Source organism: Eumetopias jubatus, unplaced genomic scaffold (assembly GCF_037043125.1).
Source record: "Eumetopias jubatus isolate StellerSeaLion01/CBP00866 unplaced genomic scaffold, mEumJub1_p1.0 scaffold_2, whole genome shotgun sequence".
Lineage (NCBI taxonomy): Eukaryota > Metazoa > Chordata > Mammalia > Carnivora > Otariidae > Eumetopias > Eumetopias jubatus.
Window position 1 is genome coordinate 104,212,170 of NW_028274808.1, and position 22,968 is coordinate 104,235,137.

General features: G+C 35.3%; 1 protein-coding gene across 2 annotated transcripts in view; it reads right to left on the bottom strand.

Moving 5' to 3' along the window:
* USP53 (ubiquitin specific peptidase 53) overlaps positions 1–22,671 on the bottom strand; it is a 47,870-nt gene extending 25,199 nt beyond the window's left edge. For both annotated transcript variants that reach the window (XM_028087401.2, XM_028087400.2), the window contains exons 1-6: positions 22,528–22,671; positions 10,812–10,904; positions 5,982–6,116; positions 3,698–3,811; positions 3,466–3,548; positions 716–821 (exon numbers count right to left, since the gene is read on the bottom strand). In XM_028087401.2, the coding sequence (XP_027943202.1) occupies positions 716–821; positions 3,466–3,548; positions 3,698–3,811; positions 5,982–6,116; positions 10,812–10,904; positions 22,528–22,671 (675 nt within the window). The remainder of the gene's footprint in view (positions 1–715; positions 822–3,465; positions 3,549–3,697; positions 3,812–5,981; positions 6,117–10,811; positions 10,905–22,527) is intronic.
* Positions 22,672–22,968: the final 297 nt, after the last annotated feature.

The window sequence follows — 22,968 nt, forward strand, 5'->3', positions numbered from 1 at the left end:
CAATCTTTACATATATCAGAAAATTATTTGTTCGGCATACTAAAATTCACTTTTATCAAATTATTTGTCTAATTACTGATTAAAAGTAAGTTTATTTTAAATCAAAGTACTTTTCTTTGGTATTTTTTAAATCTGTTAAAACAAGAATTCAGTCTAAAAAGATGAGAAATAGAACAATGAAGTCATTAATAATATTACATTAGAAAAGAATGGTACCATTTGTAATGTTTAAATGAAAATAAACTTTCTCTTTAGTCAAACAATAGATTTCAGAACTTAAAAAAATTAATCAGGGGGCACCTGGGTGACTCAGTCACTTAAGCACCCGACTCTTGATTTCAGCTCAGGTCATGATCTCAGGGTTATGAGATCAAGCCTCACCTAGGGCTCCATGCTCAGCAGGGAGTCTGCTTAAGATTCTCTCTCTCCTCTCCCTCTGCCCCTCCCCTCCACACCTGCTTGCTCGCTCGCTCTCTCTCAAAAAAAAAAATTAATCAGCATACACTAACTTAAATCCTTCACAAAGAGTTTTTAAAGAAATAGTGCTCAAATAAATAACTCACATGGTATAAAGAGTTGCCTAAAATAACACTGAAAAAATAAATTCTTAAAATCAAGTTCCATGTATAATTAGTATTTACATGGTAATTTCTGAGAATCTATTTTCAAATTTACAAACATAGAAGCACACTAATATTCTCCAAATTATACTTACAGGACATTTCCTATAGTCATCAGTCGTATTTGCTGCTTGCAGCAATTCTGCAAACATTTCAGGCTTAAAACGTTCATGCCTTTCCATCATTCTTTCTACCTCATTGCTACAAAAGAAAGAAGCAGTTTCAAATGTGTCCTATGAACTTTAAAAAGATCTAACAAATTATGCATGAAAAATACCAAGTTATCAATATGGGTATGGTTGCTTTTTCTGTCTTAAAACAGGTTCTGTTTGAGAAATTAATCATAAAGTAAATTTCCATACAATGAAAAATTATGAGATTTGGCAGGTGTATGATGAAAAAAATTAGGTCAAGAATAGAATAACACTAAATTTTACCACTGTCTGGAACTACATGAACGAGGTGATAAGATGATCCATCTGGAGGTAGTTCTAAGTCAAATGTTTCTATTATTATTTAACAAGTAGGGACTTGAGTTTAAACTTTGGCCTAACAAGAACAACAAATTGTTGGAAAGGCTTCCTCTCTGGCCTAAAGTTCTCAGAAACAAAGGTATCATTTTCAGCTAACAGAGGGGTCCTTTGCTGATGAACGCAGAAGTCAAAACCAAAACTATTTAGGCCAGGCTTGTGCCTTATGAGTGCTAACCATTTCAGCAGAGCCTAGGCAGGATATCTGTGCCACTTTTTGTTTAGTCTACTTTAGAATCAAATTTTTATATATCAAGGTATTATCTTTAAATAACTATTTAAACATTTCCAAAAACAAACGTAATAAAAGCTCAAATATCCTTACTACTTTCCATTCTAGATGCTCTGGTTCTGCTTAGTGGTAATATTAACTGTCTTAGAGCTGGATATATTTTACAGTTCCATGGTTTAATATACAGTATTCAATAACAACTAAAAGCACCTATTCTTCTAAAGCACTTCACAAGTATATTAGAAAGCACTAAATCTGATAGGCCTATTCAAATTGTACATTCAAAATAGTGTTTTTGTTAACATTAAAAGTGATTTATGTAAAGCCTGGAATTCTGTAATTGGTATCCAATACAAAGAAGATGATTATAGTTGACACTTAAACATGAGGTAAGGGGCGCCCGACCCTCAAACAATCCAAAATTACCATATAACTTTTGACACCCCCTCAAAGTTAACTACTAAAAGCCTACTATTAACCAGAAGCCTTACCAATAATAGTCAGTCAATTAACACACACTTTGTGTTATATGTATCATATACTATATTCTTCCAAAAAACTGGAGAAAAGGAAATGTTATTAAGAAAATCCTAAAGGGGGCACCTGGGTGGCTCAGTTGGTTGAGTGTCAGACTCTTGATCTTGGCACAGGTCTTGATCTCAGGGTTATGAGATCGAGCCCTGGGTTGGGCTCCACAAACAGCAGGGAGTCTGCCTGAGATTCTCTCTCTCCCTCTCTCTCTGCCCCTCCCTCTGCTTGCGCGTGCACGCTCTCTCTCTCTCTCTCTCAAATAAATAAATCTTAAGAAAAAAAAGAAAATCTAAGGAAGAGACAATACATTTACAGTACTGTACATATATTTATTGAGAAAAATCTGCATCTAAGTGGACCTGTGCAGTTCAAACCTGTGTTATTTGAAGGGTCAACCATAATTAGAGTTCAAAGTCTGGTTTCTTGCAATTGGTGGTGTGGACCAGGGACAGACTAATGGAGCTCCAACTCTTGTTACGTAAGATACTGAATCAGAGCACTGTCATTTTATATAAGAGTTTCAGAGTAGACTTAAAAGTTTTATGGTTTTTAATGTGTGGCCTATCCTTGTTCAAACACCATCCTACTTTTCATAAAAAGTGAAAAAAAATGAATCTGTAAGTGACTGAAGTTTAGGGAATGCTTCCCTAAAACAATGCTCCCCAACTCTGTATATACTAAGACACTAAACACACTCAAATAATCAAATTGCTATTATTCAATAATCTTCAAGAAATATTGTGTCATATCCAAAAAGGCCAGGAAGTTTAATAATGAAACAGATAAACACCTGAATTTCATTTTGCACAATGACAAAAATATTGGTAGTTAACTTTTGTACTAATGTACTGATAATTATTGATCCATGTTTTGTTTTTTGTATCAAAATACCTAAAAATATTTATGATTTTATTCAATGTTTATCATATATGAAATATTTATATTTTCTAATACCTGTTAGAAAGTGTTTAAAACTACTCTTATTATGTAAAGTCTAGGGATCATTTTGGATCCCTAACTCACTAATGTTTCATGGGCAGGAAGGGAGGGGACAGGCAAGCATGGCAAATTTTTATTTCAGGTGAATGTTGAGGCCTTAAATGAAATAAATCTAATGGAGAATTAATTTCACCTTTTTCTTTCTTCTCTTCTTACCCTGGCTTCCATCACCATGAAGGGACATGGAGGTGACAGGAAACACTGTTACTACAAAGATAACACCTTAGTAAAAATAAAGAAATCTCGTGCAGCTCCATTTACCACTGAACTTGTCATTTCAAGGTCTCCTTTACAATTCCCAAAACTTGCTATAAATATAAAGAGATACAAATTTTGACTAATATTTGGAAATTTCATCAAGTGTACGGTTTCTGGCCAAATCAGAAACAGCTAGCTGAGACAGACATCACTTAGTACCTCTGATGGTTGTATATTTTCAGGTCTAAGACCGAGAATAGATACTCACATATGTTATGGTTTTATAAAATAAATGCTCAATGTGCTTAAATGTGTTATTAACATCTTTGGTAAACATGCTTTAGTAGGTTCTTACCACAGGGCTGTTGTAGAAATGTACCGCACAAATTCTGTAAAAGGTAGAGGATCTGATGATGCTCCACAGCTGCGACATACACACTACAGGTAAAAACATATGTTTATCAACCATAAAACATAAATATAAAACATGTTACACATATATTTAAATATGTAATATATATGTATAAATGTATGCAAATATAATAGTAACAAACAGAATAACTAATAAAGTGGTTAAGCCATCTCACCTGTTCATACAGAGTCATAGCAAACTTCTGGTGAGTGATACAAGACTTAGAGGTACACATGTCTGCATCTCTGCTTGGCACTATATGAAAATGAATCCTCTCCAATATATTTTCCTAATTTAAAAAATTAAAAGACAAACGAGTTGTGAATCTTACAGATGACACTATACAATATAACTCTTTTTAACTTTACAAATTTTAAAAATCTTTTTAAGATTTTCCAATTTGAACAGTGCCATACATACTGTCAGCTTTCCTCTTTAATCAACCCTTCAAATGCTGTTCAATTATTCACCCTTTGTAGTATTAGCTTTTAAAAAAAATTAATGAAAGAAACATTATAATGTAACATATGATTTTAATAAATATTTTAAAAATCCTTTAAAAAATCAATTCATGGTGGTTAACATCTAGAATTTAATATTAGAAAACGTAAGTTTCCTATGTTTCCAGCATTCGCACATTAGGGAAAAGCAGTTAATCTTTCAAAAATCCTACTTGGAACATTTTTATAGTTTCTATAACTCACATTAAAATAGCAATGATAAAGGTTTACAATACCTACACTAACATCCTAATGCAAGGAATCTGCCCTGCAAACAAATTTCAAATTTGTAATACAGGTCAATAAGGAGTATTTATTTCTTTAACAAAGAAGCCTTCTTTTTAGCAAAGCTTATCCAATGGATTCTTTTAATTAGCTAACTTACCTCTCTCCTCTGCCCTAGGAAGTTTAAAAGCATTCAATTATTTAAACCTAAATTTCTAGGTATTCTATGAATTATCCTATCACGTATTAGTACATTTCATTTAAGTGAAAATAAACTACAAAGTTTGGTATTGTACAAAATATATTTATATTTTAAGTAATGGATCAATTAGGAACATGAGAAATATGTAAAGCATATTTTATGACTGTGTGCTGTTTTTGACACATTTTAATCAACATGGAAAGTATGCTATGCAGTGCACTAGTCAAAAAGCTTTCCATCTGTCCAAGGAAACAGTAAAGAGGAAATAACAGGGGCACCTGAGTTGCTCGGTCAGGTAAGTGGCTGACTGCTGGTATCAAATCAGGTCGCGATCTCAGGGTCCTGGCATTAATCCCTGCATTGGGCTCCACACGCAGTGGGGAGTCTGCTTGTGGATTTTCTCTCTCCCTGTGCCTCAGCCTCTCCCCCCACTTGTGTCTGTGTGCACGTGCACACACGCATGCAAGTGCACGCGTTCTCTAATAAATAAATCTTTAAAAAAACAATAACATACAAATGCCAAATGAATTCTATAGATAATAAATTCTACAGAAATCCAGTGAATTTAAAAGACATACTTGAGGAATAGACCCACCTCATAGGAGGGAAAATTCCAGGAGGAAATAAAGAGGTAAACTGGAGTTTAACTGTAAATGGCCTTAAATGTCAGGAGAGAGTCCAGATTTGAATCACAAGAATATCTGAAGGGCAAAGATTAACCTGAAGAAAATTTTATTAATCTGTTGGCTATTAAAAAACACTGTAAGGGGATAGGCTGAAAGGATACAAATGAGGAGGCTTAAATAATGCTGAGAATAGGGGCCTGAACTAGTAAGTGGTTTCAGGAAAATAATGTGTCAAGGAAAACCTTAAAAGGTTTTCTGATGAAAGAATGTACAGAATTTACTAAATAGATATAAGACTATGAAAAAAATGGCTACCTCTTTAAATGTAGGTAACATCTATAACACTAACACATTTAATAATCAACATACATTTTAGAAAGTATGTAAGGTTTAGTTACTATTCAAAGGAATGTTCTACTTATCAATATTGTGGTAACACAGAACATCAACCCGTCATGATTCTCAACCCAGAGTGAGAGGTGTATCAGAACTGCTGCCCCTGATAGCTGCCCACTAAGAACTTCTCTCCCAAAGAATCACTGCATGTAATGAGAAATGCTACTGCTGGGAATGCGTTGCACATCTAAACCCTGTGGAGGCAGGACACTGACTTAAGTGACATAATTTATATTTAATAAATGTTTTCTCCAATAAATAAATTTTAAAATATTTCAGTACTCTAATACCCAATAAAAATGACAGCAGCACAATAACCAAAATCAAAAGTCATAAGACACAGATGGACTTAAACTGAGCTCTGAATTCAGGGCAGGTAAGGCATGGATCCAATGAGTAGTTATGATTTGTTTCCATTGTTAAGAATTTATGTTTCATTCGTCTCGAAATTCGTATCATTTAAGGAAAACAAGCTAGTATTCTGATTTAAGGATTATCAAAACTACTTACAAAGCACTCTGCAGCATCATCCATAAGGCCCAACTGAAATCGCTGCTCATCTTTGAAGCTCTCTGCTAGAGCATGCCTTATGTTATCCGAGGGAAGTGCTTTTTCTCGACTGTGTTGAAACTGTGCAAATATTGTCTGGGGATCAACAAGTACATCAGTAAGTTTAAAGCCAACGACTAAAGAAACATGTCAGTAATTTCATCATAAAAGAGTGAAACTCACAACACTATACCCACAAACTAATAGTCTTTTGCTCCAAAATTCCATCTAAAGATTATTTGTATCAGTAATGCATAGAAATGGTTGCCCCAGCCTCGAAATCAAATGTTAGTGTGCACAGAATTAAGTAAGTGCTGAGTTCCCATCTTCAGGGAATCTAATTGAGTATGCTGAAGTGAGGGCAAGTTTTAAACTGTTCCCCAGCTAATTCTGATCCAAACTGTTTAAGGAAGAGTTCTGAGATAAATTGCCATAAATCTAAAAGTATGCTATAGGAATTAAAATTGTGTTAACCAAAAATAAATATATAATCACACAAAAATTAGTAGGAACTCACCAGTCTTTTAAAAAAGTAGCTTGGGGCGCCTGGGTGGCTCAGCTGGTTAAGCATCTGCCTGTCTGCCTTTAGCTCAGGTCGTGATCTCATGGTCCTGGGATCGAACCCGGCATCAGGCTCCCTGCTCTGCAGGGAGTCAGCTTCTCCCTCTCCCATTACCCCTCCCCTGGCTTCTCTCTCTCAAATAAATAAATAAAATCTTTAAAAAAAGTAGCTTAAATGAACTTCTACAATTTTTTTGTTTCTTCCTAAATAAACCTCAGAAAATGACAAACTCTGGTTTAAAAGTAAACAAAAATTAAATAACTTCAATGCAATGAAAATTTTCCACTATTTAAATTTGCCTTTAAAAACTGACACTGTACAATCTGCATGAAGTCTGAAAAGATGATTACTTTTTTTTTTAAAGACTTTTTAATTTATTTATTCATGAGAGACAGAAAGAGAGAGAGAGGCAGAGGGAGAAGCAGGCTCCCAAGGAGCAGGGAGCCCGATGCGGGACCCGATCCCAGGACTCTGGGATCATGACCTGAGCTGAAGGCAGACGCTCAACCATCTGAGCCACCCAGGCGCCCAAGAGGATTACTTTTAATTTTTAAAGAAAATTTTTTCTTCAAATTATCAGTTTTCCTCTCTTAGAGCATTATTTCTAACCTAAGCCGAAGAAATAGTGGAGGGGCGCCTGGGTGGCTCAGTTGGTTAAGCGACTGCCTTCGGCTCAGGTCATGATTCCGGGGTCCTGGGATCGAGCCCCGCATCAGGCTCCCTGCTCGGTTGGAAGCCTGCTTCTCCCTCTCCCACTCCCCCTGCTTGTGTTCCCTCTCACGCTCTCTCTCTCTCTCTCTCTCTCTCTGTCAAATAAATAAATAAAATCTTTAAAAAAAAAAGAAATACTGGAAACATTCAAGAACAAGTGATTTATAGGTGTTAATCTGGTTTTCCATTTTCCTTATTGAATTTAAATAAGAAAAACTTTTTAATAAGTTCCAGTTTTATGACAATCATCCTAATTGGGGGAAAGTGGGGGGAAAAAAAGTTTTCCGTGACAACCCACCGAATAAGGATTGACCATATTAAACTTTTAATTAGCTCAAGGGGTATGTCATCTCAAAAACATTTTTTTTTTTTTCAGATCAATATATGGTAGGCTAGGAAAATATTTCAAAAATCTGTTCCATTACTGCAAGAAAATCTAATTTATAAATAAATTTAAAAATTGAAGAATAAAGATGCCAAATGATATTAGATATCCAGAACTATCATATTTTAGCTATAATTACAAATATGAAAAAATAAAAAATATTTTCATATGTCATTTCTTATTTAATTAACTTTTCAAGATAATGCTTAAGATATTAATCCTACACCTGAGTTTCAATCATTTGTTATCTGTTTTTTTTGACTGCTTAGTATATGTGAGGCATCTTCACTAGAAAACAAACAAAAACCCTGCCCTCATGGGGCACACATTCTAGTTATAGTCAGGAGAAAGCAAGTAAGTAATCATATATAGTATATCAGAATGTGGTAAACACAATAGAGAAAAACAAAGAAATAAAATACAAGAGAGAAAAATAAAGTATTATAAATAGAAATAGAGATACTGAGAGTAGGAAAGAGGTTAACTGTTACCTAGGGTAGTCAGGGAGGGTCTTACTGATGTCCTCATTTGAGGATTGGCATAAAGGAAACAGGGTGTTAGCCACAAAAACATCTAGAAGAAAAGCATTCTAGACAAAAGGAGTAACAATGAAAAGAGTCAGAGATGGAAGCCAGCTCTGAGAAATTGCAAGATGCAGCCAGTCTGGCTAAAGTGCAGTACCTGAGACAGAGAGAGAGAGAGAGTGAGAAAGAGAGAGTGTTTGGGGTAGCTGGTGGGGAGGCAGGCAGGTGATTGTGTAAGGCTATGAAAGATTCAGGCTAGAAATTTTAACTATACTCGTTTTACAATTGGACAAAATATCCAAAATTGTGGCGTAAATAAAATGTGATACTGTAATTTGATCTAAGTTCATTCTTTTTTTTTTTTTTTTTAAGATTTCTTATTTATTTGACAGAGAGAGACACAGCGAGAGAGGGAACACAAGCAGGGGGAGTGGGAGAGGGAGAAGCAGACTCCTGCTGAGCAGGGAGCCCGATGCGGGGCTCGATCCCAGGACCCTGGGACCATGACCTGAGCCGAAGGCAGACGCTTAACGACTGAGCCACCCAGGCGCCCCTAAGTTCATTCTTCATCCCCTAACAATAACCCTATTTTGCCATGTTCTAAGAAAGAGAATATAAAATTGCCTTCTTTGGTGATTTATATTCAGGAGTATAAATCAAAATAAAGCAGGAAAATGGCTCTTCATTTTCTTGCATGTATGTGTGTGTGTAAGAATATTCAAGAATGTAAAAGAATGAAATGTTTATCTCTGAAACGTGTTAATAAAACCTTAAATTCTTGGGCAAATTTCAATGACATAAATGAGATGCTAACTCATTGCGACTCCCTGTTTCTGCCTTTGTCTCCCTTCTATTTATTCTCATCCAAGTAGCCAAAGAGATCTAGTCCAAACATTCTATCTAGTTAAAACAGATTATAGCACTCTTCCACTTGAAACAATCCAGAGACTTCCTAAATCACTCAAGAGAAAAAGCCAAGGTCCTCACAAAAGCCTAGAAGGGCCTACACAATATGGACTCCTGTTCCAGTTATTTATTGCTGCATAACAAACGACCGCAAAACTTATTTACTAAAAATAACATTTATTATGATTACAAATCATTAATTTGGTAAGGACAGCTCAACTCTGCTCCACTGGGAGTTATCTAGGACAGTTTGAATGCTGGGACCTAGAACCATTTGAAGGTTGCTCACTTACATTGAGCAGTTGATGCTGGTTGTTGGTGCTGCCTGTCTGCTTAGACTTCTGCTTTAGCTGTGGCCAACTTGGCTTCCTCACCCTATGACAGCTCACTCCCAAGAATGACAGACAGCCCAACAGAAAGAGCCAGATGGAAATTTTATCACCTTTTCTAATCTAACCTAACCTCAGATGTCTGCTGTGTCATTTCTGCCATTCTATTTGGTGGGGATGAATCATTAAGGTCAGTCCATATTCAAAGAACTAGACTCCACCTTTTGATAGGAAGAGTGCAGAAGAGGGGCACATGGGTGGCACAGGTGGTTAGCTGTCTGGCTCTAGATTTCAGCTCAGGTCATGAGCTCAGGGCTGTGAGATCAAGCCCTGTGTTGGGCTCCGCCCTGGGCATGAGAGCCTGCCCAGGATTCTCTCTCTCCCTCTCTCTCTCTCTGCCCCTCCCCTGCTCATGCTCTCTCTCTTTCTAAAAAAAACAAAAAACAAAAAAACTGCAGAAGAATTTGCAGACATGTTTTATTTTATTTTTAAAGATTTTATCTATTTATTTATTTATTTATTTAGAGTCCACAGGAGTGGGGGGAGGGAGAGCAGGAGAGAGAGAATCTCAAGCAGCTCCCCGCTGAGCATGGAGCCCAAGGTGAGGCTCCTCGATGTCATGACACTGAGATCATGACCCCAGCCAAAATCAAGAGTCTGACGCTTAACCAACTGAGTCACCCACACACCCCTGCAGACATGTTTTAAAATCACCACAACTCACCTTACTTCTGAGCTCACCTCTTATCACTCTCCCACTTGCTCACAAAGCTTCTGACACCCAGGTTTCCTTGAATCACTCATACTCACCTCAGGGCCTTTGCAGTTACTGTTTCCCTGTTTGCCTGGAAAGCTTCACTCTATCACCTTTTCCAGGTAATGGTTTAAACTGTCCCAGTGAGGCTTTCCTGACTATTCAACACTATTCCCTTTCCCTGATTTATTTTCCCCCTTTGTAGTTATTACCATCTAACATACTTTATATGTTGCTTACTTATTTTCTCCTCCCCTACAAGAACATAAGCTCCATGAGAACAGAGGTTTTATCACCTTGTTCACTGCTGTATCATCAGTAACTACAACAGTGCACAAAACCCAGTAGTAGTTCAAAATCCATCTCATAAAATGAATAATTTTTCCAAAATAATGAAAAATGTAATGTTCCTACACTATTTAGAATATTAATTTTAACTGTCCATACATAAAAGTGGGAAAAAATCCATAAACTTGAATAAATCACACTTTAAGAATTCACCTCAAAGCTCTAAGTCACTTGACAATGAATTTTAACTTCAAGTAAACTGATCCAACTATCAAAATTAAATTTTTGGCAAAACAATTAATAGTAATTTTTCAGTACTATTAAAAGGTTACCTTCAATGCACAAAATATGCAGGCATCTCCCTGACAAACATGTCCAGTTAGAACCCGCAAGCTTCTTCGGAATATATCCAATTGCCATAAGACCTAAAAAATTGTAAGAAAGAAACACTGAAAAAAAAATATAGTAAAATTTTTCTCCCTATGATAAAAGACAGATTTGATTTAAATTGCAGAAGGCTAATAACTTCTTTTAATCTCTTGTGGACAATCAGACATATATAAGCACTGAAACTAACGGCAAGGATGAAACTGCTATATACATGTAGTGAATATATAAAAGAGGGATTTAGAAGATATTCCTATTGATTCACATGTAAAAACTGACAGGCAGAGAGTTAAGAAAAAACTAATTCCTCAGTTAAGGATTTTATATGAGCAGGAAACATGGGACACTGAACAGAGGACTTGGCAGTGACATGAAAGAGGAAGTGATTATAATACTTGGAACAGACTGAACTTTAGGAAGGAAATATAATTGGAGTTGAAAGCCAGGGTGTATCAAATAAGGGTCAGTATGTAACAGCCAGAAAAAAAGGTGAGCTGATGAGGCCTGTGGCCTTGTATACTGAATGACAAAGCAGCCAGCTGTGTGGTAACAGAGGACAGTAAGGTAAAAACCATCAGTTAAGGAATAATATGAATATATTTGCTGCAATTATCCATTCATCATTTGCTACTAAAAGAAAAAAAACAAAAAAACACTAATTGTTTAAATAAAATCAGCCTATTTAAAATCATTCTAAAAAAAATCTAAAAACTATAAAGTGGGGATAATTTTGCCTGCCTCATGGCATTCTTGTAAGGATTAAACAGTATGTATTAACATATAAAGTGCTTAGAGGAGCGCCCAGTACATAACTGGAATGCAATGAATGTCAGCTCCTATTTATTGCTGTAATTACTATTACAACAGATCTCCAAGTTTCCCTATATTGTTCAGTCATTTCCTCAAACAATGTAACTTAGAAAATCCATTCATGATCTCTCATTTCTCCCAATTAGAAACAAAGATTAAGAAAAATAAATGATTTTAATAAATATCCTATATTTTCAATTACTTAATAACTAAAGGCCATTTCAGAATTTCCCTTTGACAGTTGCTTTTTCTTAAAGAAAATAGGATCCATTTAAGTATCACAAATAATTCAGTGTTTTTGCAAAGCACTTGAAAATGTCTAATAATTTTCTTGCATATCATACATATCTGATCACACCATAAAATACATGACATTGGAATTCATTCATCTATCAAGATGAAGAACAGGACAGCACAACCTTGGGAAGTAGCATAGCACTGTGCTTAGTAATAAATGTTTGAAGGCAGACTGCCTAGGTATTAATTCTGGATTTAATGCTTGCCAGCTCTTGGGTTGGCTTGAGCAAAATATTTTCTAAAACTCAATTTTCTCATCAGTAAAATGAAGATTAAAACAGTACTTACCTCTTAGGATTGTTGTAAGAATTAGATTAGAGAGAACATATAGTGTTCAGGTAAGTACCAACATTAAGTAAGAACACAATAAATGCTAGCTATTAAATAACTTTGCTTTTAACTTGGAGAATTTAAAACCACAGCTTATGTCATACTACTTATATGTCAGATAAAATTCGAAAATATTCAGTCAAAAGCGAATACCCTCCATAATCTGTTTATAAGGCCAGTGAAGTGACTCTTCAAATGTAACTGGAATGTTTTCTTTTTTTTAAAATTTTTAAATTTTTTTTATTTTTAAAGATTTTATTTATTTATTTGACAGAGAGAGACACAGCGAGAGAGGGAACACAAGCAGGGGGAGTGGGAGAAGGAAAAGCAGGCTTCCTGCTGAGCAGGGAGCCCAATGTGGGGCTGGATCCCAGGACTCTGGGTCATGACCTGAGCCGAAAGCAGACGCTTAATGACTGAGCCACCCAGGCACCCCTGGAATGTTTTCTAGATGAGCAAAATGTTAAGTTATACTGGATCCAAACTACAGAAAAAATATTTGTGACTTCTCTATACATTATTCAGTATAACAGTTTATCCCCTCTTTTAACAAATCCATATCAAAAGTTGTTCTAATTGTTAATCCTTATCCTACTTCATTTTAAAATGTTGATTATAAACAACCAATAGGTAGACAAAGAAATCGAAGAAAAAAATTTAAGTATAATCTTGCCAACAGGGGTGGAACTAGAGGGCATAATGCTGAGTGAAATAAGTCAAAGGAAGACAAATATCATATGATTTCATTCATATGTGGAATTTAGGAAACAAATGAACAAGAAAAAAAAGAGCCAAACTAAAAAAAAAGACTCTTAAGTAGTCTGGGGGATGGGTTTGATAAAGGGGAAGAGTATACTTACCTTGATGAACACTGAGAAATGTACAGAACTGTTCAATCACTATATTATACACCTGAAACTAATATAACACTACATGTTATGCACTTGAATAATAAAAAGACAGGGGGGAAAAAGTGCTTAGAAATGTGAAGGGGGAGGGGAACAACTTGGGATAAATGACCCTTGGGATAAATGAAAATGGAAATACAACTTCCCAAAATCTATTGGATGCAGCAAAAGCAGTTCTAAGAAGGAAGTTCATGGCAATACAGGACTACTTTAAGAAATAAGAGAAGTCCAAATAAACAAACTAACTTTACATCTAAAGACTCTAAAAAAAGAAGAACAAAGCCCAAAGTTAGTAGAAGGAAGGAAATAATAAAGATCAGAGTAGAAATAAATGAGAGACTTAAAAAAAGAAAATTAGAGAAGAACAGTGAAACTAAAAGCTGGTTTTTTGAAAAGATAAAATCAATAAACCTCTCACCAGACTCATCAGGAAAAAAAGAGACAACCCAAATAAAATCAGAAATGCAGAAGTTACAACTGACACCACAGAAATACAAAGGATATAAAAGATTACTACAAATAATAACAGGCCAACAAACTGAAAAACCTAGAAGAAATGGATAAATTCCTAGAAAAAAACAACTTTCTAAGATCAAACCAGAAAGAAATGGGAAATCTGAACAGAATGATTACAAGTAATGAAACTGAATCAGTAATTTAAAAACTTCTCCCAAACAAAAGTCCAGGATCAAACAGTTTCACAGGTGAATTTTACTAATCATTTAAAGAGTTGGTAATCCAAAGATACAAATGTAGAGATCTGAAGGTGTACATGCACCCCAATGTTTATAGCAGCAATGTCCACAACAGCCAAACTATGGAAAGAGCCAAGATGTCCATCAGCAGATGAATGGATAAAGAAGATGAGGTGTATATATATATACAATGGAATATTATGCAGCCACCAAAAAAAGAAATCTTGCCATTTGCAACAACGTGGATGGAACTAGAGGTATTATGCTAAGCGAAATAAGTCAATCAGAGACAAGTATCATATGATCTCACTGATATGAGGAATTTGAGAAACAAGACAGGATCATAGGGGAAGGGAGGAAAAAATGAAACAAGATGAAACCAGAGAGGGAGACAAACCATAAGAGACTCTTAATCTCAGGAAATAAACTGAGAGTTGCTGGAGTGGTGTGGGGTGGGAGGATGGGGGAGCTGGGTGATGGACACTGGGGAGGGTGTGTGCTATGCTGTGAATTACATAAGACTGATGAATTACAGACCTGTACCTCTGAAACAAATAATACATTATATGTTAAAAAAAAAAAAATAGTAGGAAGGGAAATATGAAGGGGGGGGGAATCGGAGGGGCAGATGAACCATGAGAGACTATGGACTCTGAGAAACAAACTGAGGGTTTTAGAGGGGAGGGGGGTAGGGGATGGGTTAGCCCAGGGATGGGTATTAAGGAGGGCACGTATTGCATGGAACACTGGGTGTTATATGCAAACAATGAATCATGGAACACTACATCAAAAACTAATGATGTAATGTATGGTGACTAACATAGTAAAATAAAATTAATAAAAAAATAATAATAATAAAAAAATAAAGAGGTGGTAATTATCCTTCTCAAATTATTCCAAAAAATTAAAGAGGAAGAAACACTTCCAAACTCATTTTACAGGGCCAATATTACCCTATCAAAACCAAACAGAAAGAAAGAAAGAAAGACAAAAGGAGAGAGAATATAACAGGCCAATATCCCCAATGAACATAGATACAAAAATCCTCAACAAAATATTAGCAAATGAAATTCAACAGTACATGAAGAGGATCAGATGCCATTATTAAGTGAGATTTGTTCCACGGATGCAAGGGTTCAACATCTGTAAATCAATCAACATATTACACCACATTAACAAAACAAAGAACAAAAATCATATAATGATCTTTATAAGAGAAACAGCATTTGACAAAAATTCAACATCATTTATGATAAAAACTCTCAACAAAGTGAGTATAAAAGAAACATACCTCAACATAATAAAGGTCATATATGACAAACCCCTAGCTAATATCATACTCAACAGTGAAAGGCTGAAAGCTTTTCCTCTAAAATCAGAAACAAAAGTACTCACTCTCATCACTGTTATTCAAGAAGTTCTAGCCACAGCAATTAGGCAAGAAAAAGAAATAAAAGGCATCCAAATTGAAAAGAAGTGTCATTTGCAGATAACTTGATCCTATATATAGAAAACCCTAAAGACTCCACCAAAAAACTATTAGGATGAATTCAGTAAGGTCACAGAATACAAAATTAACATACAGAAATAAGTTGTATTTCTATATACTAATAATGAGCTATCAGAAAGAGAAATTAAGAAAATAATCCCATTTACAGTTACATCAAAAAGAATAAAATACCTATGAATAAATTTAACAAAGGAGGTGAAAGACTTGTACAGTCATACCTCTGAGATATTGCAGGTTCAATTTTAGGCCATCACAATAAAGCTAATATTGCAGTTAGTCAGTCAAATAAAATTTTTAGTTTTCCAGTGCATATAAAGTTATGTTTACACTATACTGTTGTCTATTAACTGTGCAATAGCATTATGACTAGAAAACAATGTACATACCTTAACTTAAAAATATTTTATTGCTAAAAATGTTAGCCATCACCTGAGCTTTCAGAGAGTTATAATCATTTTGTTGGTAGAGGGTCCTGCCTTGATACTGATGGCTGCTGACTGATCAGGGTGGCGGTTGTGGAAAGCTGGGGTGGCTGTCATAATTTCTTAAAATAAGACAATAATGAAGTTCGCCACATCAATTCACTCTTCCTTTCACCAACTATTTTTCTATAGCATGCAATGTTGTTTAATAGAATTTTACCCACAGAACTTTCAAAATTGGACTCAATCCTCTCAAACTCTGCAGCTGCTTTATCAACTAAGTTTATGTAATATTCTAAATCCTATGTTGTCATTTCAACAATGTATACAGCATCTTCACAAGGGTAGATTCCATCTCAAGAAACCACTTTCTTGGCTCATCCACAAGATGTTCTTACCCATTAAAGTTTCATCATGGGATTGCAACAATTCAGTCACATCTTCAGGCTCTACTTCTAATTCTAGTTCTCGTACTTTTTCCACCACATCTGCAGTTACTTCCTCTACTGAAATCTTAAAACCCTCAAAGTCATCCATGAAGGTTGGAATCGACTTCTTCCAAACTTCTATCAATGTTTATATTTTGACCTCTTCCCATGAATCATGAATGTTTCTAGTAACATCTAGATTTGTAGTCTTGAAGAATGTTTTCAATTTACTTTGTCCAGGTCCATCAGAGGAATCACTACTTATGGAAGTTAGGCCTTATGAAAACTATAGCTTTATGAAATTTCTTAAATAACAAAACTTGGAAGTGAAAATTACTCCTTGATCCATGAGCTGCAGAATGGATATTGTGTTAGCAGGCATAAAAACACTACTCTCATTGTCCATCTCCATCAGAGCTCTTGGGTGACCAGGTACATTGTCAATAAGCAGTAATATTTTGAGAGGATTCTTTTTTTCTGAACAGTAAGTCTCATCAGCAGGATGATTCAGTAAACCATGTTGTAAACAATGTGCTGTCATCCAGGCTTTGCTGTTACATTTATAGAGCATGGGCAGAGTAGATTTAGCATAATTTTTAAGGGCCCTAGAAATTTCAAAATGGCAAATAAGTACTGGCTTCAATTTAAAGTCACCACCTATATTAGTCCATAACAAGAGAGCCAGCCTGTCCTTTGAAGCTTTGAAGCCAGGCATTGATTTCTCCTCTCTAGCTATGAAAGTCCCAGATGGTATCTTCTTTCAATAGAAGGCTGTTTTGTCTACATTGAAAATCTGTTGTTTAGTGTAGCCACCTTCATGAATTATCTTAGATCTTCTGGATGGCATGCTGAAGCTTCTATATCAGCACTTCCTGCTTCGCCTTGCACTTTCTGTTACAGAGATGGCTTCTTTCCTTAAATCTCGTGAACAAACCTCTGCTAGCTTTGAACCTCTCTTCTGCAGCTTCCTCACCTTCCTCAGTCCTCATAGAATTGAAGAGTGAGGGCCTTGCTCTGGATTAGGCTTTGACTTAAGGGAATATTGTGGCTGGTTTGATCTTCTATCCAGACCACTAAAACTTTTTCCATATCAGCAAGAAGGCTGTTTCACTTTCTTATTGTTTGTGTTTTCACTGGACTAGCACTTTTCATTTCCTTCAAGAACTTTTTCTTTGTATTCACTATTTGGCTAACTGATTGGCACAAGAGGCCTCATTTTCAGCCTATCTCAACTTTTGATATGCTTTCCTCATTAAGCTTAATCATTTGTAGCTTTTGCTTTAAAGTGAGAGTATAGGGGTGCCTGGGTGGCTGAGTTAGTTGGCATCCGACTCGATTTCGGCTCAGTTCGTGGTCTGAGTTGTGTGAGATCAAGCCCCATGTTAGGCTCCATGCTCAGCTCAGAGTCTGCTTGAGATTCTCACCCTCTTCCTCTCCCTTTGCCCCTTCCCCCGACTTGTGTTCGCTCTCTCTCAAATAATAAATAAATAAATAAAATCTTTTAAAAAATATAAATGAAGTAAGAGGACATGAACTCTTCCTTTCACTTGAACACTTAGAGAGCACTATGGGGTTATTAACTGGCCTAATTTCAATGTTGTTGTGTCTCAGGGAATAGGGAGGTCCAAGGAGAAAGAGAGAGATGAGAGAACAGCTGGTCAATGGAGCAGTCAGAACACACAACATTTATCAATTAAGTTTGCCATCTTATACAGGGGTAGTTTGTGGTGCCCCAAAACAATTACAATAGTAACATCAAGATCAGTGATCACAGATCACCATAACAAATATAGTAACAATAAAAGAGTTTGAAATACTGCAAGAATTACAAAAATATGACAAAGCCACACAAAGTGAACAACTGCTATTGGAAAAATGGTATCCACTGACATGTTTGATGTAGGGTTGCCACAAACCTTTAATTGGTAAAAAGTGCAGTATCTGCAAAGTGTAGTAAGGTGAAACACAATAAAACAAGGTCTGACTGTATTCTGAAAACTATAAGACATTGTTGAAAGAAATCAAAACTGACACAAATGGAAAGATATTCCATGTTCATGGATTGGAAGAATTAATATTGTTAAAATATCGATACTACCCAAAGCAATCTACAGATTCAATGCAATGCTCATCAAAATAGCAATGACATCTTTCACAGAAGTAGAAAAAATGATCCCAAAATTTGTATGGAGCCACAGAAGACCCTAAATAGCCAAAGTAATCTTGAGAAGGAAGAACACAGCTGGAGGCATCATGCCTCCTGATTTCAAACTATACTACAAAGCTATAGTAATCAAAATGGTATGGTACTGGCAGGAAAAGAGACACATAAGTCAATGGAACAGAAGAGAGCCCAGAAATAAACCCAGGCTTATATGGTCAATTTATGTATAACAAAGGAAGCCGAGATTATACAATGGAGAAAATACTGGAGTCTCTTCAACAAATGGTGTTGGGAAAACTGGATGGCTACATGTGAAAAAATGAAACTAAACCACATTTACATGACATATAAAAATAACTTCAAAATGGATTAGAGACTTGAATGTAAAACCTGAAACCATAAAATTCCTAGAAGAAACACAGTAAGCTCTCTGACATGTCTTAGTAATACACACACACACACACACACACACACACACACACACACACACACACACACACATATATTTTGACCAGTCTCTTTGGCTAAGGGCAAAAAAGCTAAAACAAACAAATGGGATTACATTAAACTAAAAGCGTTTGGACAGCAAAGGAAACGATCAACAAAACAAAAAGGCGACGTACTTACTAGAAGAAGATATTTGCAACTCATACACACAATAAGGGGTTGTTATCCAAAATATATAAAGGACTTATAGAACTTAATATCAACCACATCAACAACCTGATTAAAAAATGGGCAGAGGACTTCAATAGACATTTTTCCAAGGAAGACATACAGAGACCCAACAGACACCTGAAAATATGTTCAACGGGGAAATGCAAATCAAAACCACAATAAGATATCACTTCACACCTATCAGATTGGCTATTGTCAAAAAAGAAAAGAAACAAGTGTTGGTGAGGATATGGAGAGAGGGGAACCCTCAGGCACTGTTGGTGGGAATGCAAAGTAGCGCAGCTACTACTGCAAACAGTACATTTTAATAAGGTACACTTTTAATAATTTCTTACAAGACATATTCCACTATTTCTTAGCAGTTTTAAAAACTATGCATCGAACTGCATAATAATATTTACAGTCTGCATTTTAAAAAATGAAGTCAGGCTTTTTCTACCAGAAAATTTATATCTGAATACCTGTTTTATTAGTGAAGATTGGCTTTGCAGATTAGTTTAGATGGCAGACATCTTAACATCTGGGCCAACAGATCTCCTGAATTGAAGAGATAGAGGTGGAAGTTCAGGGACTCTAAAACAGCTAGAGTTGGCAAGGCAGAGTGCTACAGAGAAGAGAGCCGCACACAGACTGAATACCACAGCTCTACAGAGGGTCCCCCCTGAGTATTCAGGCAAATACTGTGAGGAAACTACCTGAGGCTGAGGACAGAAACACCCCCCAAAATTACAGAGACTAGTGCCCAGAGCTCATACCCGCCTAGGATATAGGATAGTGCCTGCTCCTAAGAGCCAATGTAGAATGCTTCATAATCCACAGAGCACTGGCTAAAGAAGGAAGGGTCTTACCCAGGAGTAGACAAAGTAATCCTGGAATAAACACAACTCTGGGACTGCCTAACAAAGCTTAAAAGTAAAATGATCAAACTGTTTCCAAATAAAGGAACCCTATCCCAGAACAAAGTTCAAGAATATTTCTAAGAATATAAAAATATCTATCACCAGTAAGATAAAACTCAAAATGTCTGACACCCAATCAAAAATTACCAGGCATTAAAATAAACAAGAAAATATATTCCCAAATGAGGAAAAAAAATCAGTTGAAACCCAGAATGTGTAGAATGACAGAATTCGTAGACAAGTACATTAAAAAAATTATTATAACTGTATTTCATATGTTCAAGATGCTATAGAAGAGACTGAACATGTTAAGTACAGACTTGAAAGAGATTTTTAAAAGACCCAGATCAAACTTCTAGAGGTTAAAATTACAATGTCTGAAATTAAAATATACACGGATTAATAACAGATTAAACACTGTAAAGGAGAAGATTAATGAAGTTGAAAACACAGTAATAGAGAGCATAAAAAAATGAAACAGAGAGAAAGAAAAAAAGACTGAGAATGAAAATTAAGAGAGCATCAGTGAGCTGAGGGACAACCTCAGACAACCAACTATATATAATTGCAGTCCTTCAAAGGAGGAGACAGAAAAATTTGAAGAAATAATGGTCAAAGACTTTCCAAATTTGATTAAAATTATAAATCCACAGATCTAAGATGCTCAATAAACCTAAACACAAGAAACAGGAAGAAAACTATGTCAAGGCACATCAATATCAAACTGCTTTAAAGTAATGAGAAAAGAGAAATCTTAGAAGGAGCGAGAAGAAAGGACCACTACATACAGAAGACAGGATGACAACAGTTTCCACTAGAAATAATGCAAGCTAGAAGTCAAAGGACCGAAACCTTTAAGGTACTGAAAGGGAAAAACTGCCAACTTGGACTTCTTTAATGAGTAAAAATATCTTTCAAAAACAAAAGTGAAATAGAATTTTTTCCAGAAACACAAAAGCTGAAAGAACTAACAACAGACCTGACCTACAAGAAATGTTAAAAGAGGTCCTTTAAGAAGAATAAGTGATACCGATGGAATGCTGGCTCTACATAAAGGAGTGATGAGCAGCAGAAATGTTAATAAATAACCTTCATGGTAAAGATCAATGGAATGTTCATTAAAACATATAGATAGATATACATATAGATATAGATCATCATTGGAATACGTCTCCATTTTCTTTACCATATAAGTGTCCTTACTTAGAATTTTCTGTTATAACATGCTTTTTGTCTAACTACACACAGATTTTGTTAGTCAAAGAAAAGGACAGAAATAGAGGGAAATATATAAACATAAAAAAAAGAACTGGAAAAGGGTTAACAGAAAAAGATTTAAAGTGACAGAAGCCCTTTCTCACAGCCTGATTTAAACAAAAGCATTTAATTCCAAGTCTTTTGGTATACAGTATTTCCCTATATCCAGTGCTGTTCAATAAATGTTTTCTTGCACTTCTCATAGCACTTAATATCAGTAGGATCTTTTGGCCATGGCAGAACAGTGACTTCCATTTAAGGGTCGCAATGTATATTAGAATGCCAATTAGATTTCTTTCCCTGGGTGAATTACAGAACTTTCAAGTTTGACATCTGTCTCAGGCAGAGGACAATTGAGAAAACAAGTCTGAGTCAGATGTCTGAGCATGTGACACATTCTAGAGATGTTCATTTATCATATGAGTTAATTAACCAATATTTCTCTTTCTACTCTGTTTTCAGGAGGGGAAAAAAGGCAATGGAAAATATGTAAGAACTGATTTATTTTAAATAAATTCTTTTAAGGTATATTCTACAGTCGATAGAATAACATTCCAATATTCTAAATCTTCCTCATCTTTACTACTACACAGTCAATGGTCAGAAGGACATACGATCCTGCAAAATCTAGAACTACTGAATAAAAACCACATCTTACATAAGAAAGGATATTTATCTAAAGAAGAAAAGCAGGTTAGCACATGCTTGTTAATTAAAAGAATTTCAACAAGGATTGGAGCAAAATGGATTAATCTTCAATTCCACTAAAACAGTGGTGTCCAAATATGATTCCAGAGAAGCGATTTAAGGCCACAGTGGAGGCTGAAAGGAGTTTGAGTCCTGAGAATTAAAACTGCATTCTCATTTCAACCCAAGCTATCTATGGGGATTCTACTAGATTCCTTTAAAAAAAAAGGGGGGGTAGAAGGGGGTAGGTTAGCTGGTTCAAAGAAATTATTTTATGTATTTTAGAAACATAATTTTAATTTACTAAATAAACATTTTAAGTCAAAATATTTTATATCATAGTAATACATTATTCTGTTGCAAAAGCCATTCCCATTTATATTAAATAAATAATATCTATTTCTGTTTATAATAAAAAAACAAAATTCCAAGCCAAAATATTTTTGATACCATTAAAAGTGATATTAAAAAGTCATTCCAGGCAATAATAACTTTATTCTTACACTATAAGAAACATTAAACAAAGGATTTCCTGATAAGCACTTTTATAAATTTAATAAGAAATTATGGCCTCACCTGTACAGCACTATTAAGAAAGCAGCTGTTTTGTCCTGGTTCATTTAATAAGCCTTTGGTAGGGGCTAGGGATAGCATACTTCCAGGTTGATAAGTTTTTCCAAGATTGCCGCCAGGTTTCCGTAAGAATTTTACCCATGCCATTTTCAAGAAAATTTGTGTACATTAAAGGTAAGAATTATATATTTATGTGATATTTCTGATGATAAATGGGATGATGTCTTGAATTGTCCACTTAAATTCACTGTAGTCAATTACAGTAACATAAGTTTCCAAGTCCATATCTTTCCTGATGCTGTAAATTTTTGACGACTTTGTCAAGCAAAAGTAGGGTACATAAACACTGAAGTTCTAAAAAAGAAATCTTAAAGATTTTTATATGCATTAAATTTTGTAAGAGAATTGTACAATTAAAGTAAAAAATATTTTTTTTAAACTGCT